This window comes from Pseudochaenichthys georgianus, chromosome 16, assembly GCF_902827115.2.
Source record: "Pseudochaenichthys georgianus chromosome 16, fPseGeo1.2, whole genome shotgun sequence".
NCBI classification, from domain to species: domain Eukaryota; kingdom Metazoa; phylum Chordata; class Actinopteri; order Perciformes; family Channichthyidae; genus Pseudochaenichthys; species Pseudochaenichthys georgianus.
In genome coordinates this window covers 32,273,684-32,291,041 of record NC_047518.2, presented here as the reverse complement: position 1 = coordinate 32,291,041, position 17,358 = coordinate 32,273,684, and the positions used below count along the sequence as shown (strand labels likewise).

The 17,358-nt window shown below is 40.8% G+C and overlaps 1 protein-coding gene across 3 annotated transcripts in view; it reads right to left on the bottom strand.

Annotated features, from left to right (window-relative positions):
* Positions 1-17,358, bottom strand: part of LOC117460670 (raftlin) — a 139,655-nt gene that overhangs the window by 45,731 nt on the left and 76,566 nt on the right. For all 3 annotated transcript variants that reach the window (XM_071205926.1, XM_071205927.1, XM_071205928.1), the window contains exon 3: positions 7,527-7,704. In XM_071205926.1, coding sequence (XP_071062027.1) covers positions 7,527-7,704 — 178 coding nt within the window. The remainder of the gene's footprint in view (positions 1-7,526; positions 7,705-17,358) is intronic.

The following is a 17,358-nucleotide window of genomic DNA, read 5'->3' as shown; positions in this document are numbered from 1 at the left end:
TAAATACACCTGCTAAACCCCCTCCCTTTCCCTTGTCTGCAACACAGATGGGTCACATGCTTTGTTTCGCCGTGGAACATCTTTTTCTTGGACTAATCTCTCCCACTGGAGCTGAACGTTCACATGGTAACTAATTGTGAATTACCTGTTAATGGCTTCTTTTGTGAGATGTTTTAGCAGTGGAGTCGCTACAACATTTGTATGTGCGGTTTCCAATTATGCAGTGTTCACTGGGGTATGAAAAGGGATTGTGTTGACATTTTGTTGTTTTCCAGTGGAAGTCAAACGGTAGAAAATGTCGACAATAGGTTTAGTCTTTGTTTGTTTAACAGTTATACCTCCCAAAGTTGCACACTGAGGAACAATTCACACTACTTTTTAATTATAGATGGTCACCATTTTTGGTAATTTGCGTTTTATTTCATTGGTGTTCTGTAAGTTTTAGCTCTTTTAATTTGTCTGCTCAGGCATAGCCACTAAAACGTATACCAACTTTAGGGACGATACTGAGACTTTAACCAGAACAATAAGGACCCTACTGGAGATTTAAAAGAAAAAACATTATCCATTTCGGGGTCTACAGCCGCACAAGCAACACATAAAGGCAGTACTTAGTGAGCTAAGAGCAAATTAATTCAAATACATTTGTAATACTAATCCTGTTCACTAGTTTTGGTTTAGTATGTTACATTTTCCCTTCAAACACCCAGTAAAGTGAGGCTGATGGAAGTGTCATTAATTGGACTGTTTACGGTAGTTGATCATAAACCAAAATACATGACAAAGTACATTTTGGCCGGCTGATGATGCACAATGTAAATCAGGCGATCCCCAAAGTCATTTGGATACATCACCTGGAGATAATGGAAAGCTGTTTATAATACTGCGCCAATACTTTTAGTAGATGTCGAGATAGTTAACTGAATGAGTACAAACTTTGACTGGCTGGTGGCTATAGAGTCAACCAGGCTGTTTACCTTGGATATATGCAGCAATGTTGCAGCAATTGTTGCAATGGTTGTCATGATATTTCAATAAAATAAAGTCACCGCATCCGATGGAAATTGATGAAATGGAATGGTCATCCATTCAGAAGTCTTTCAGATATGACCGTATGGACCAGAGTAGTGGACCGACCAATCGCCATCCATAGATCCACATCACTTTGTGTTGCTAAAACCCAATTAACACCAAATGTTCCGCATTTTGAGGCTTTAATAATTACATTGGCTTACATTGGAATTGCAAGTCTCCGGATCTCCTTTGATTTTACTTTTATACAAACTGCAGCTTAAATCATAACGGCATCCCTTCTCGAGCACAGGACTATTATTTCACAGCAAAGATCTTGTTGAAACAAAAAATCGAATCAGGGTTACAAATTGTTTAAAAGGATTCTTGCTAAGAGAGCAGCAAAGTAAATAAGTAATTAAGTAAAATATTTTAAGGTATTACTTTAATGCCGCCTCTTTTAGGAAATAGCTTGAGGATTTGAATGGCCCTGTATACAATAAAAGCTTTTCTCATGCTACAGAAAGAAAGTCAAGGCTAAATAAAACCATTTCCACATCGTAGTCTCTGAAAATGTGGAATCACTCCTGTTGAGCACAGTTGAATAACCCACCTCCATCACCTGCATCCATCACCCGCCGCCCATCTATTGCTATGACGACACAGTCAGGGAGCAACTGAACCCATGTTTAGCACTGTGTCGCTGCGGAGCTTCAATAATGGAGCATACCTCTCAGAATGTCACATTTTCACACGTTTGTGAATAGTTGCACCGGAGCAAATCCTCTCTAATGTTTTTTAGGCCGTACCTCTTTATTTTCCTCTACCTCCATCTCCCTCTCACACTCTCCACCCCTTCTCCTCCCTCTCAACCCCTCTCCCTCTTTCAATCCCTCTTTCTCTGCCTGAGCACATGGTAGCTTCTTGCAATTACCCAATAATGATGAATATATCCCGTCAGACATTGTCTGCTGAACTGTAACCCTATTTCATTGCAATCAAATTGAACACCGGGAAATTTGACAGTTGACATTTTACATTTCCAAACGGTTCAATCCATCCTGTCTGCATTGCAGGTTTTTTTCTTCCTGTTTCCCGCGGCAGGTTGTAACGGGGATGTGGTTTCTGCTGGGGACAAATTGCCTTCACGTTTTCTAAAGTTATAACCCACTTAAGCAGACATTTACAGATGACACACCGCTGTATGTACACAACCTCTGTGTACTTCCTGGCTGTGGATTATTGCAGTGTCACCTCTTCCATGTACGGAGTCTTGTTGGCTGAGCTTTTCACACTGAGGCTAATACTGCAGAGACATGACTGTGATTAAAGAGAAGTCATATATACAGCTGCTGTTCACCACTCAGCTCCTCTACCTTAACTTTTGCTTTGTTTTTCAAAAGCTGTTCTCTTTGGAGCGACGGATGAATGGCTGTCATGCTTTCAATCCCATTCACTGTATTCCCACCAACATCCTCCCTGTCTTCTTCTTCTTCTTTTGATTGTCTGGGTCTGACAGTGAAGGGAACTGGAGAAGAGATGCTCTGCTTTTTTGGTTTCTCTATTTTCTCTTCCTTCATTTTCCCCTGGTGGAGATTTGGATTCCCCTGGGCTGGTGCTGATGTGAGCAGCTGTCTCCACGGTGACAGACGCTGGAGATAAAGCCCAGGCCCTGCTTTCGGCCAGGGCCATCAAAGGATGGTAGACTACTCTGCCCTTTTCACTCAATATCCCTCTCTCCTTTTTTTTATCCCATTCAGTCTTTTTCTGTCTTTCTCTTTTTACTGCTTTTACACTCCAGCTGTGCATTTCCATTCTTTCTTTCTTTCCCCTCATGGTGTCTTTTTCTCCAGAGCCAAGCAGGCATTCCCTTTTTTAAAGAGAGATGCAGTCCATTCAGCTGTCACCTTTTCATACTGAATCAATATATCCGTTGTGCAGATTTGCAGCAGAGAGGTGCTGCTGGACTGAATGTCTGGGCATGCAGAAAGGGAAGCTGAGGAGTTTTGCACAACAGCATGGGAGGTGATTACTAATGGCCACAATCTGCAGGAAGTGAGGGCAGATAAGATGCCATGCATTTTAACTAAATGACCTTCTAAACGTGGCTGGTTGCCATGTTTTCAGCCCACAGTACATGACTTAAAGTTGCCTGTTTTTATGGGCATTTAAAAAAAAAGAATGGTGCAACGTAATAGGAGTTATGTCCGGCAGCAAGTCACGTTCATTTTCTGAACTGGCATTGGTATCTTACTGGCTGTTCAAAGGCATGGATACACTCACACACATTAATGAACAACTGAGTTAATAACATCTGGTTCTTAGATAATAAGTCAACCACAGCTCCCGGGAGAGTGTTTCAGTAAAAGTTATCAGATAACTGTCTTTAAAACACATTTGCATGCACCACTAATGCTGAGCTGATAAAAATATTTAGCAGTTTCCAATTCTGGGTGAATTTGATCATTAACAATTTTATCATCTCCTTCCATCTACTTGGTTTTACTCATGATTAAAATAATTCCCTTAAGCCCCTGTCACACTGTCCCGAAACCAGATGGACACACGAATATGGAATTGTGAATTTCGCACGAAGATGGCCCCGAACTTGGTCAACAGCCGAAGCAAGTACGATGCCTACAGAAGGCCACACGATGGCACCCGAACCACACACGAAAATATGGTCGTAGACTTTACTGATGATTTAGAATGTATCCAGACTCAACGTAAGAGCTTGTGCCTCCTCGAGGGGTGCTAACATTTAAACATACACTTTATTCTTTACTTTCTCATCTTTATATGTAGATTAGAAGATATTACTTATCTCCGTCATGTTGTTTCCATAGCAACAACAACTTCCTGTCAACAGCGTAAACTCACCTTCAAAATAAAAGCATCTAAATAAAACCTAAATTACATTCAAGACATACAACTGCAACGAAAGTAACAAAAACAATGTAATATCCTTTTCAGTTTCACAGAACACAAATTAGGTTATTTACATAATATGTTTACATAATTTTGTTGTGCAATAAATGCAATCTCAATGTCATCATACTATAATACGATGGCTACACGACGGCATTGTGAGGGCTTCACGTAGTCGTGTCACCTTCCTAAGACAATCGGGCAGCTTCTTGTTTCCTTCGTTTTGTCTTTGTGAGGCGAAAAATGCCCGATGGCACCGATGATCACACAAAGATGACACGATTTGACAAGATGCCTTCACGAGTGCCTTACGAAGGGCAAAAAGGACACACAAATTCAACATGAAAATGAACCTTCGCAAGGTCCTTCGGCAATTGTTTTGCATGCCAAAGATTTTGCCACCGTTCACGAAGTTGCTGCCGGAGCCTGAGAAACTCCACCGGCGGTCATACGATGGCTTAAGATGCCCTCACGAGTGGCCCAATGTTGTTAAGATCAGAGCCGAATTTGAACATTTCCTTTATCGTGTCCATCTGGTGTCAATTTCGGGACAGTGTGACAGGGGCTTTAACCTTAACCAAGTCATTTCATTTGCCTTAACTTAACCCTACCTTAACCAAAGAAGTGACTGATCAGAAAAGTGAAGCATTTTTCTGTTTAGGAAGGAACTGACAGAAGTTGTTCTACCATTATCTCATAATGGAAATGTTACTGACGACCTCATAACATTTAGCTTTTTAGTGAAACATTTATTGTTTAAATAAACGCAATCCTGATAAACAAAGAGGACTCAGATAAGAGGATCTATAGATGGACTGTAAAGCAATAGATTAAAAAAAATATTTCCTGTCATTTCCTTCTGCGGCTGTCAGGTGATTGTCAGTAAGCAAGGCTTATCATAACCTCTTGCACCACCGCACAACATAACAGTACAAATGATAAAAACTGAAGGTTTGCGAAACTTAAATTAAATTGTCATGTTAACTGTGATGAATTATCTCACGCGGTGGATGATGTTTCATATACTGTATGACAGGAAAAATCAGTGAATGGTTTCATCAGAAGGGAGGAAAACAAGTCCTGATATCTCCAACAAACACAAGGAGGAGTGAGGGGGAGAGAGAGAGGCATGTTAAATAGCTGGCACCAACCTCAAAGCAGTTTTTCCTCAGGACAACATTTCTGGAGCATCTCATCGCACTTAAACATTTCAATTATCATCAGCATACAGTACATTTGCACAAACCAATTAATGGTTTGGCTTCAAATTTTTGTTTTTTGATTGCATTATTTTTACTTTTCTTTTGTCATCTTGATGGTTTACTGTAGATGATAGTTTACTTCTATCGGGAGTCCTTACATTTTCTGTGGCATACTGTAGCTAAAAATTCCCTCTTATTTTATTTTAAATTAATCTTAAATGTATCTTTTCACTGTATTTCCATTAGTCATCCTCCTTCTCCTTTCTCAATATTATTCTTGATCCTCTATATACATTATTGTTTCTGAAGACAGCAACAACAAAGGCCTTGCACAGTAAGTCTCTTTAGTTTTTAGATATATATATATATATGTACAGTATATGTACATTTCCCCCGTTTATTACATTGTACAGCTGGAGAGAGACAGAAAGAGACAAACCTTTGCGACAAGGACTTTAGAATCTGTGCTTTAGTTTTAGTCCCGGTTTTGTTTCTCTTGACTGATCAGTATGCGGTTGCAGCAGAACTGTCAGGGCACAGCGGCTCTGATTATTACACTCCTTACTCTTGGTTGCATGTAATATCGAGTATTGGTTTTCTGCAGTTATTGTGTTGTCGCTGTGGGGGAAAGCGTTAGCTAAATGACTAAAATGTCAATGTAGATTAGTACCAGCGGTGTTGTGTTTAAGCTCAGCAGTGAATAAATTACTAAAATGTTTTGTCAGCTTCCAGAAATGTGTTTTAAGCTGTGAGGAATCTGTGGCAGATTCTGCTCAAGAACAGCAGAGAGTGAGAAGATTTGTCCCGAACAATAAAGCTACACACTATATGCACAAAGACCAATGTAAGCCCAAACAGAGTTAGTATGTGTAGCTCTTAAAACACTCACACACACAGCGGAAACACACCCTCAGACACATTCAGACACATCTATGCCCCGCAGTGTTTTGGTAAACAGGTCTGGGTGTTCTCTGGATTTCAGACCAGACACAGCAGCTCCTGGGACTCCTGTCTGCATGTCACTCCTGCCAAGGAAAATATTTCAAGAAATTCTCCCCCTAGCTTCAACTTTTTTGATTGTCATGTTTTTACTTCAACTGGGCGTGAATAAGATGTTCAGGTTTCATGACCCCTGGGACTTTTGGACCCATTTAGAACAAAGGATGGTTTTTCCCAAAAGCTACAGCAGTTTTTCTGCTTACCTACAGAGATTGGTATTTATTTTTTTAAGGATTTTGGCCCGACAAAATCAACTTCCATCGTCCATCACTCCTCCTACTGTACATGCCCTTCAACCACCCTTGGAGCTGCTCCCTGGCGTAATGCCCTGGACAAAACGTGTGCCCACCCCCATATTTCCCAGGACAGAGGGTCTCCTAAACAGGGCTGGAGGGCAGGTGACTTTGGGCCACGCAGCCGGTTTTGGCTGGAGCACTAAAATAACTGAAGATGGAAGATTGAGATTATTGCTGACTCAAGTCCAAATGCAGCAGCCCACAGGACATTCGCTGAGCCAGATGTTGTGATGCTCTGGTGTCGATACTGAAGCAACACAGAAAGGTTGTACAGCTGATAATAAATGCTACTACACTCTTCCTTTTAGGTGGTTGCCATCGTGGAAATCGTTCTGCTTGAATGTATCCCCCCCCACAAATATAAATATTCTAAGACATAAAACAGGAGCCGTAAATGTATAACAATATAAACCCTTATGTCGTTTACCACCTACTAATTTTGTACCATTCATCACTTGAGAACAAAGCTAAATCTGATTCCCATCAAGGTCGCTAATTACACCAATTAAGGTGCATTAGCGATCTTAACATTTTTTCTTAAGTGACCATAATGGCTGCATTATTTTGTGATAAAAGAGGAGTAGCTAAGAAGTCTGACGCCCCAGTCTTTGTTTAGTAAAACACATCTCTTTTAGTCAGGGCCCTCTAACTTAAATTGTCTCAACCTTTCATCCCACTGATGATAGTGAGGCTTAATACTGTTAAAATACACCTTTATTTTAACTTGTGAACTTGTGGAAGAGTACATTTATCTTCTCCTTCTATAAAATACAAGAGTATTTTTCTGTATATTCCTGAAAAGGACAACAATAATTAGCCGTAAGTACTAGTATATATCTTTAGACTGCTTTATGTGGCTTCAATCTTCTTTGAGCTGGCAATGTAACGGAAATGCTTTTCTTATAATGCTATGCATTACTCATTATTTCAAACCTTTAACGGCTAAATTGTCTGCAGAAACTGTAAGTGGATTTTTGAGTTTCCATTAGCTAAGGCTGGGGGGAACCTAATGTGTTGACTCTTTGACCCTTATTCCCATGTCAGATAATTACACATTTATTACTCAAAATTGCTCTCATGTGGCTCTTACCCGTCGTTGAGTCGGATCAGTATGGCCCTGTAGAGCTGGTGCTGTGGGCTGTTCGACTCCGGACCACAGGGGTGGATGAACGGGTGAACGGACGCAAGAACAAAGCCCTGCTGGTAAAGCTCCTGCAGCTGACCCGGCAGCTCGCGCACCGACGAGAGGCGCAGCGTGGACGTCCCACCTGAAGGAAACAAAGGGCAACGAATACGTTAGACAAGGCAAGGCAAGTTTATTTATATAGCACCTTTCAACACAAGGCAATTCAAGGTGCTTTACAAAAATGAAAGACATTCAGACAAAGGCATTTAAAAACAGTCATTAAAAAGAAAAGATAATAAAAGAAACATTAAAAGAAAAAATACATGAAAAAAAAGTACATGAATACAAATGACATGAATAAAAAGTTACAGTGCTGTTTAAGATATGAATAGTTCACACAGAAGTTCCACTTTACTGATGAACACAACGGCTCAGTTTCAATTAAAAGCAGCGACCAAAAGAAAAGTCTTTAGTCTGGATTTAAAAGTAGTCAGAGTTGCAGCGGACCTGCAGGTTTCTGGGAGTTTGTTCCAGATATTTGGAGCATAATAACTGAACGCTGCTTTTCCATGTTTAGTTCTGAATCTGGGGACAGAAAGCTGACCAGTCCCTGAAGACCTGAGAGATCTGGATGGTTCATAATTTAGCAGGAGGTCAGAAATGTAATTTGGGCCTAAACCATTCAGTGCTGTATAAACCAGCAGCAGTATTTTTGAAATATATTCTTTGACACACAGGAAGCCAGTGTAAAGACTTCAGAACAGGAGTGATGTGATCCACTTTCTTAGTGTCAGTGAGGACTCGAGCAGCGGCGTTCTGAATCAGCTGCAGCTTTCTAATAGATTTTTTAGTGAGACCTGTGAAGACACCATTGCAGTAGTCGAGTCTACTAAAGATAAAAGCATGGACAAGCTTTTCCAAATCCTGCTGTGACATTAGTCTTTTAATCCTAGATGTTCTTTAGGTGATAGTAGGCTGATTTAGTAACTGTTTTAATGTGACTGTTGAAACTCAGATCAGAGTCCATGACTACACCTAGATTTCTGGCTTTATCTGTTGTTTTGAACATTGCAGACTGAAGCTCAGCGCTAACTTTTATACGTTCTGCCTTGGGTCCAAAAAACATTACCTCAGTTTTGTCTTTGTTTAATTGGAGAAAGTTCTGACACATCCAGTCATTGATTTGTTCAATGCACTTACTCAGTGTTTTAACTGGAGAATAGTCTCCTGGTGAAATGGTTATGTAAATGTGTGTGTCATCCGCATAGCTATGGTAACTTATTTAGTTGTTTTTCATTATCTGAGCCAGTGGTAGCATGTAGATGTTAAAGAGAAGAGGCTCCAAGATGGAGCCTTGAGGAACCCCACATGTCATATTTGTCAACTTAGATGTGTATTTACCTATAGAAGCAAAGTTGTTTCTGTCCTTTAAGTTGTTGCCGAAAGTCCCACCCAGTTTTCCAGTCGGTCTAGTGTGCTGTGGTCAACAGTGTCAAACGCAGAACTGAGATCTAATAATACTAACACTGAAGTTCTGCCACTGTCTGTGTTTAAGTGGATGTCATTGAATACCTTTACAAGAGCAGTCTCAGTGCTGTGGTTTGGACGAAAGCCTGACTGGAACACATCAAAACAGTTATTTAAATGCAAGAAATTACTCAACTATTGACAAACGACTTTTTCAATGATTTTACCTAGAAATGGGAGGATTGATATGGGCCTGTAATTGTTCATTACTGAAGCGTCTAGATTATGCTTTTTTAAGAGCGGTTTAATGACTGCAGTTTTCAGGGCCTGTGGAAAAACACCTGAGTGAAGAGACTTGTTTACTATATGAAGTAGACAATACAATTTCAATGGAAACATCTTTGCTGCTAAGTGCTGAGTGCTGTGTTGTAAGTGCATTTGAAGAAAGTTGACATTTTGCCTTCTGATTATGGTGGAAATGCTCAATCTTATACATGCTAATACCAGTTTTTTATGCCAATCATTTGTGATAAGAAGCAGTACAAATCACTGGTAACTGGCAAAGTGAGTTTTAAAATGAATGTCATTTCTATTGTCAGTGTAATGTCCCTTGCCCTGTCAGCTTTTCTTCCCCTTTATCCTCACAACCTCCCTCTACCCCCTGCCACAACATAGACCTTTCCAGACCTTGTCAAACCCCACCTGTCAACCAGATGCCTTTAATTCTGTCCTGCCCTGTATTCCTTCCCTGTTGCACCTGGCATGTGACATTTAATTTTTTTGATTGAGAACGATTTAGCACCTACAGTATAGTTGTTCCAGTCTTCATACAGCTATGCAAGAAATATGAATGGCATTGAATAAATGCAGGTAAGTCTAAGATAAACCAATGAAAGGAAACATTTCCCCCTGCATTTCTTAGTATCTGGACTATTTCTGCCACTCTATGCAATTATGTAAATTGTAGTCCTTTTTCACAGCAGTTAGCCTCTTTTTGATTTCTTCCGTTTAATTAATGTTGGATGTCTTTACTTTTGTAGAAAGGTTCTCTTACAGCTAGACATGTTCTCAAACTGCACTAAAACGGAAAACGAAAGAAGGAAAACGGCTTCACGGAAAATAAAAACAATACAAAGGCCACGTGAAGATTTGCAATTCAGATGCAAAATCTGATTCATTCGCAATTTGTTTTGGCAATTAGTACTACGTTTTCACTCCATCCCCTCAATCTGGGAGTCAATAAGAGTGGCTCAAAATCCAATCAGAGCTGATTGCTTCAGCTCTGTATCACGGCGGCTCTTCTGACACTTGCTTTGATTCCCTATCAGCTCAACGTAACTGTCCAAGAACGGCAGACAGGGACATGACATTAATACAGTGCTATCAGACAGTGGCCAGCTGTTTAAAAAAATAAAGTTTTGGACATAGTGCTGCACAAAGCTCTTTCTCAGCGCTATTTTCTCCCTGCCACCTCCCTGCCCCTCCCTGAGGGATGACAACCTGCAGCAGACAGCCGCTGGTGACTGCCTTTCATGAAGCAAGCAGCTGTGTTACAAAAAGCCACATGCAGCTCCTGTCAGGTAACATCGGCCAATCAGGATGTATGGTAATGAGTTCGGGAGGGAATAGTGATTCAGGTTCAGGAGTAGGAGCAATTAGATTAGTAAATGGAGAGCTTGATAGCAGGAAGGAGAGGAGGATGGATAGGAAAGATGGTGGAAGGAACAACAGAGAGGTCCAAACAGAGAGAAAAAACTGAGAGATGGTGCCTGGCCCCCGGATGCATGACGGCTGGATCCCAGCAGAGCGCTGTACGCGGCAACATTTACTACAGGCCAAACAGCTGGGGCACGTGGGAGAGCGCCAACACAAAGAGCTGGATGCAAAACGAGAGACCAGGGAGAGGACAGCAGAGGAGGGAGGGAGGGAGGGAGGGAGGGAGGGAGGGAGGGAGGGAGAGCGGAGGTCTGGTTGTCTGAACGAGCTGTCACAAGACGTGGGAAATGCCGCTATGGCTAATTAGAGTCAATGAGACTATACAGAACTCAACGTTCAAATTCATGGGAAAAGTCAGGTTCCACAAGTTCAATTGGAGGTCAGAGAGAGGATGTCGAGAGAGAGAGAGAGAGAGAGAGAGAGAGAGAGAGAGAGAGAGAGAAAGAGAGAGAGAGAGAGAGAGAGAGAGAGAGAGAGAGAGAGAGAGAGAGAGAGAGAGAGAGAGAGGCCAGTGTGGGTGGAACATAGGCGAGACGTTGCCAGACACTTCTTTGTGTGTTTGGTCTCAGGTAGAGTCAGCGACACTAAATAATTTCTAATTATAGCAGTATTGTGCATGACAAGGCTGGAATGCAATTAATTTTGTGTATTTGGACACAGAATACTCAATATTTAAAATCCAAAACCTTAGATTAAGTGTATATTATGTGAATGATATCTGTTTTTGAGTTATTCTGCTTGTGACTCCAACATCTGCAGTTCATGACTCTAACTTCCATCCTCTTTTCAGATATGGGACTGTCATTGTACTGTAAAAAAAAACATAATTATGAGCACTTTAAAATGGTTTTGATTCCATACACACAGTGTATTTTTCCCACGATGCAAACACGAGGGCATCAGAGGCTAAATTGAGGTCATTCGCACACAGTTAAACTCCTGACACCATGAGCATGCTCTCACACACTCTGAGTGCTGTTGCTTGTTTGACGTCAAAGTCGTGTTAAAGTGTGCAAAGCAGCTCTGCATAACATCTGCGGTATTTATTACCGTTGGCCACTGCACACAAAGCTAACAAGCTATTGTGTAACTGTGATAGTAATGTGTGGATCTGATGTTCAAATATAATAGTGAGTGATTTATTGAATGGCACATAAAGTGCTGCTAATGTATAATTCCACATGCTTTTCTACTCTCCATTGTTGATTTTTCTGCATGTCTTTACATTCATAGTTGCATATATATTATGTATCTACGAAACCATCAAATAAGTTGTATTGCACATGTACTTGGTATGATTGCGGATGTGACAACATACATTATACATTTGAATTTGTTGTATTGGAAGCATAATCATATGCAGGATATCAGCCTCAAGACTGCTGGAATCCAAGAAAATATTGCATTTTCATCAAATCCAATTCAGTCCAGTCTGTTTTATCCAGATTTTTCTGTGTTCAGATTGAGTACAACGCTTATATCAGAGGCATGATTAAAGTTAAAGCCAAAGCTTGTATGCATGTGGGATTAACATATGTAAATTGGCACAGAATCATACGGTACTAGTGTTGAAGATTTGAGCTGGAGCTACAACATTGAATATGTGAATGTGATGCTGTACGACTCAACTAAATGAACAAATAGAAATAAGAGGAAAAGGTCATGTATATAAAATAGCTCAAACTGAACCAAGTGGAGTTCATAGTTTTAAAATCAGATACTGAGCTGTTACACAAATAGCACAGAAGGTACATATACCTTCAATACGTATATTGCGTACTGCGTATATACAGTACTGACTTTTCCTTCAAATGTCCTTGAGATGTAAAAAAAAAAGGGAACATCAGGTTTTATATTTAATCAGATTTCTGTCTTTTCAATATCCATAATTGATTAGCACTGTCATTCTTTCCAAATGAGATTACTTTAATCCATTTGCATTGAATCTGTCACTCCCTTACACCTCAACAAGCCACACTTCCTCTGGTAGACGGATTCGACTAAAGCTCACATGTGTGACATTGTTCAGCCATCCCTTGCAGGCTTTATAACACAATGATGTGCTGTGCTTTCAATGTGCTTCACCACATCATCAGGACTGAAATAGAGGGGAAGGGATTTCTGGAAAAAGCCTGCTAGGGCCAATCAGAAGGAAGCTCCTGTGATGTAGCTCGAGAGCTGATTCAGTTCGGATCCCAACTCTTCCTCCCGGGCACAAATCCAGAGGTTCATTGTGAAACCACGAAAGAGAGGAAGAAGAGAAGGGAAAAAATCATATGCTGTGCCCTCGGGACAAGTGAGTGCTTTGGCTAAAAATACTCCAAATGTCTCAATCACACTCTGTCCTACTGCGCCACAATGCTGGAGCTTTAGAAGTTAAAAAGCGTGGAGGAATTAACACAAAGAAATAGGCCACCATCGCAAACGGTTGAAACATATTCCTCTACCCCCCCTCTGCTCCTCCTTCCCCCCTTCCTCCACTGCTGGCTGCCTTTAGAAATGGAATTAATCCCTCTGTGATCTGTTTTTTATTTCCTCCCCCCCTTCATTTTGGTGCGACATGAACACCCTGTCCTTACCCCAGAGGGATCCTATTGCATGCGCATGGTTCACAAGGCGGTAAATATTAAATGGAAAATGAAACCGTCTTTGCTTGGTCTCTGATCCCCTTAGTGGAAATGAGTAAATAAGGAATGGTTTCAATTAGGCAGTGGGAACACAGCCGCTGGCGACTTCTTAAATTGGCTTTAATCGCTGTGTGAGCAGCTAATAATCTCATCCAGAGGCCTTTAAATACACAGGCTCTACATTTATGTATCAGACCACGTTTTATTTATCATTCTATCCCCAGAGCAAAGTGTTGCCCAGTGCTTGATTGTTCTAAATCTCATACTGTTGTTCGAATGTTAACCATGCCCTGAAATTGTGTTATCGACCGAGAATCTCTTTGTTTGCGTGGATGAGAGCAAATGAGCTGCCATATAACTGCTGTATGCATGTGTCAGGGTTGATGTTTTATACTGCTGATATTTAAGCCTTTGAAGGAGTCAGTGGTCAATCAAACAGGCAATCTGGGAAACCTTACATGGCAAACTGGCAGCCAATTACTTCACTCTGTCTTTTTGTTTACCCTGGAACAGAATGCTAGCTCTCTCATATCTACAAAGAAGGTCCCTAAACTCGAAACAAAATGCTTCTTGACAAACAATGAGAAAGAAAGGTTGCTTCTGACAACCAACACATTGGTTTATGGAAAATTGTTCAGAGCCCAAACAGACATTGCCATTAAACACAGAAGGGGAAACACAAGTGTGGTATGGAATGATGTGGGAGTGACGGCTTAGTCAACATCAGTTGCTCTCTGTTCATGCTGAATGACAGGTCAGAATAACTTTTAAGCTGTATAAGTATCAAGACTTTATTTTTAGATTCAGAGCCCGGTCCAGTGGCAGTTAGAACCATTCAAAGTAAACAACAAACCTTCTTTAGATAACAAGCTGATTGCTGTTGAGATGCAGCTCCTACAGAGCTTTTGTTTTGAAGAGTGATGTCTTTTTTAGTCCCCTTGACTCTCAAATAGTAATTGAATAAAAGTGTTCTGCCTTTTTCACTTAAAAACATCCATTGTTTGCTTCTTTGTGAATTTATTTATCAGATCAACATTTAGATTAAGGTTTAATGTTCACTCTTGACTTTAAAAACAGAAAACAATCTCAACACAAGGTCCTTTTTACAGTTTTTGTGAAGCTTTTGATCAAATAACATGGTCTTCGTCAAAATGGGGATGTCTTCAAGGTCAAGATGGAATCCAAGCTTTAAAGCCAACATTGACTAGAAGTCCTCTGGGAGGAAAGATTAACATTTGAAGATTTACAATTTCATTAAACTAAGCAAACTCCAAACTTTTGATGAATATCATATGATTAGATCAAAAGCTCCAGAATAGATGGAGCTTGTGCAGTAAAATGTTTTCTTAAAAACGGATGATCAGATTGAACCATTTCATTATCTAGCTGCAAAACTGTAAACATGTGGATAAGAATACAGTTGTGTAATACCCCAATAGAAAAGAAAACTCAAAATAATTCATTATTAGTAAAGTAAGGCAATTTACATAGTAGATACACTTTGGGAAAACAGTAGGGACAGACAGATTGGTTGTGTGTGTGTGTGTGTGTGTGTGTGTGTGTGTGTGTGTGTGTGTGTGTGTGTGTGTGTGTGTGTGTGTGTGTGTTTAGGGAGAGAAGGAGAGAGGGTGTGTGGGAATAAGCCTTCCCCGGATCTGCATTTGGTTTAGAAGATGTAAACATGAAAATTGAATATGCATGCATGAGAGAGTTCATCTAAGGAGCAGAATAAATAATAACCACCCATTCAGTTTCTCTAATGCTGACCTTCAACACATGGCCACACATATCTAACTGACTCAGCACTGGGAATTAAAAGCGTCCCCCTCACTTTATGTGTCTCATATCTGGGTACAATCCAAACGTTATTCAATAGACACAGAGAGCAGGTCCATCCATCCATCCATCCATCCATCCATCCATCCATCCATCCATCCATCCATCTTCTCCCGCTTATCCGTGGTCGGGTCGCGGGGGTAGCAGTTCCAGCAGAGAGCCCCAAACTTTCTTTCCCTGGCGACATCAACCAGCTCTGACTGGGGGATCCCAAGGCGCTCCCAGGCCAGCGAAGAGATATAATCCCTCCACCTGGTCCTAGGTCTACCCCTTGGTCTCTTCCCAGCTGGACGTGCCTGGAACACCTCCCTAGGGAGGCGCCCAGGTGGCATCCTAACTAGGTGCCCGAACCACCTCAACTGGCTCCTTTCGACGCGAAGGAGAGCAGGTAATTAAGATAATTACCAATGAAGAATAATAATATTTGGAAAAGAAAGAAAATAGAAGAGCAAGGAGATAAAGTAGAATAAGGAACACATACAGAAGAGTCATTTTGACATTTTGGATGACTTTTCTAAAACATTTTTAGAACTAACAAGCAACTGACACAAACACAGATGAATTGCATGAACGGGTTATGAGCGAGACAAACGGTTTGAAAAGTGTGTGCATAGATAAATATACATTTCATAGTTTTTGTTATTGTATTGTTGTTACCAACTACCGCAATACCCCGAATTTGCCTTACTTACTGACCTGCATCTAAATGTATCTTGCATCTGGCTGCTGTGCTTCCTAAACCACCTCAGGAAGCCTCTTCCTCAGGGCCCGATCAGACAGAGTGCGCTTCAGCAGCTGGGGGCAGCCTTTACGTTCATTATTGTAGCTGTGATATTGAAGCATTTTTCTTGCTGCGTTTACATTGCAGAGTGGTTCGGTTGCCCACATTGCAGGAGAGCCCTGAACGTCTCAAGTTGAAATAACTTGACGGCAAAAGTCACCGTAACATCACCTCAGGCTAGGATGCCATTCAAAACCCCAATTGTTCCACACTTTAATAGGTAGCTATGCATAAAGAAAATGCGGAGACAATAGGACCGTAAAGCTGCAAGTTTGTACCATTCAAGTCTTGGAGAAGGACATTTTTATCCTGTCTTAAAAGACATCAGTATACTGGCGTTAAGCTGGTCATTTGAGCCCAAACTGATCAATATGTATTGTATAAGGAGCACAGTAGGATGCCATGTGAGTCAACTTTCTTCAAATAATTCCCACTCCCCATGAATAATAAAAGAGAAAATATCCCTCAACTTTGAATTGAAAATCTTGCCTCTGACACTGGCTCACTTCCCCTTTTAAACCCATCTGCCATGTAAGCACCTCTGAGCTGCAGTCTGCCGCATTTCCATCACTCAACACATTTAAAAATAAATGAGTAAATATGAAATTAATAAGCTGAAATATTGGAGAGCCGAGCCTCTGCACACACACGCGTCATCCACCGCCTCTGGGAGAAATGCTTTCGACCACATTTGCATCGAGGAGAAAATAGCCCCGGCATATATTACCCACCCACTGCAACGTGATTTCTGATGCTGCTGCTCCTATCCACCACATCTCTCTGTCTCTGATATTGCCTCACCTTAATGTAATTAAAGAATAGTTTGTTCTTGCTAATACTAATGGCTCAATTAACAGTTGACTTGTTCTGGTACACAGCATCGTACAGGACAGCATGTTTTTATTTTCCTTCACAAGGAACAAAGCTGCTGCTGTGAAACTGGAGACAGAAGGAATTTATCTTTGGTACGGCAGAAGAACACTTTGAGTACCTGACAACACCACACAATGAAAAAAGTAGATTTAGTCAAATCCTTAACTTTTAACTTTTTAATTTTAAGATACAGCAATGTTTGACTTCACTTATAAGTATTGATCAACATTTATTTTTAAACAATTCCCCAGTTCCCCTCAGTTCTACACAGCATTTCTGCGTCTTTTAGCTCATTGTATCCGTTTTCTGGCTAACAACTTTACTACGACTCAGGCCAGATTCAAACCTGGGTCCTCCGCTCGGGGAATAGCCCCAGGACCACCATTACTCTCTTTTGAAGGAGGTTGGAAGCTTAAATAGCTTTTGAAGAGATATACACAAGTGGTTGTAGAATCAGGAGATTGAGGTAAATCGGTTGATACCAAACATGTCATGC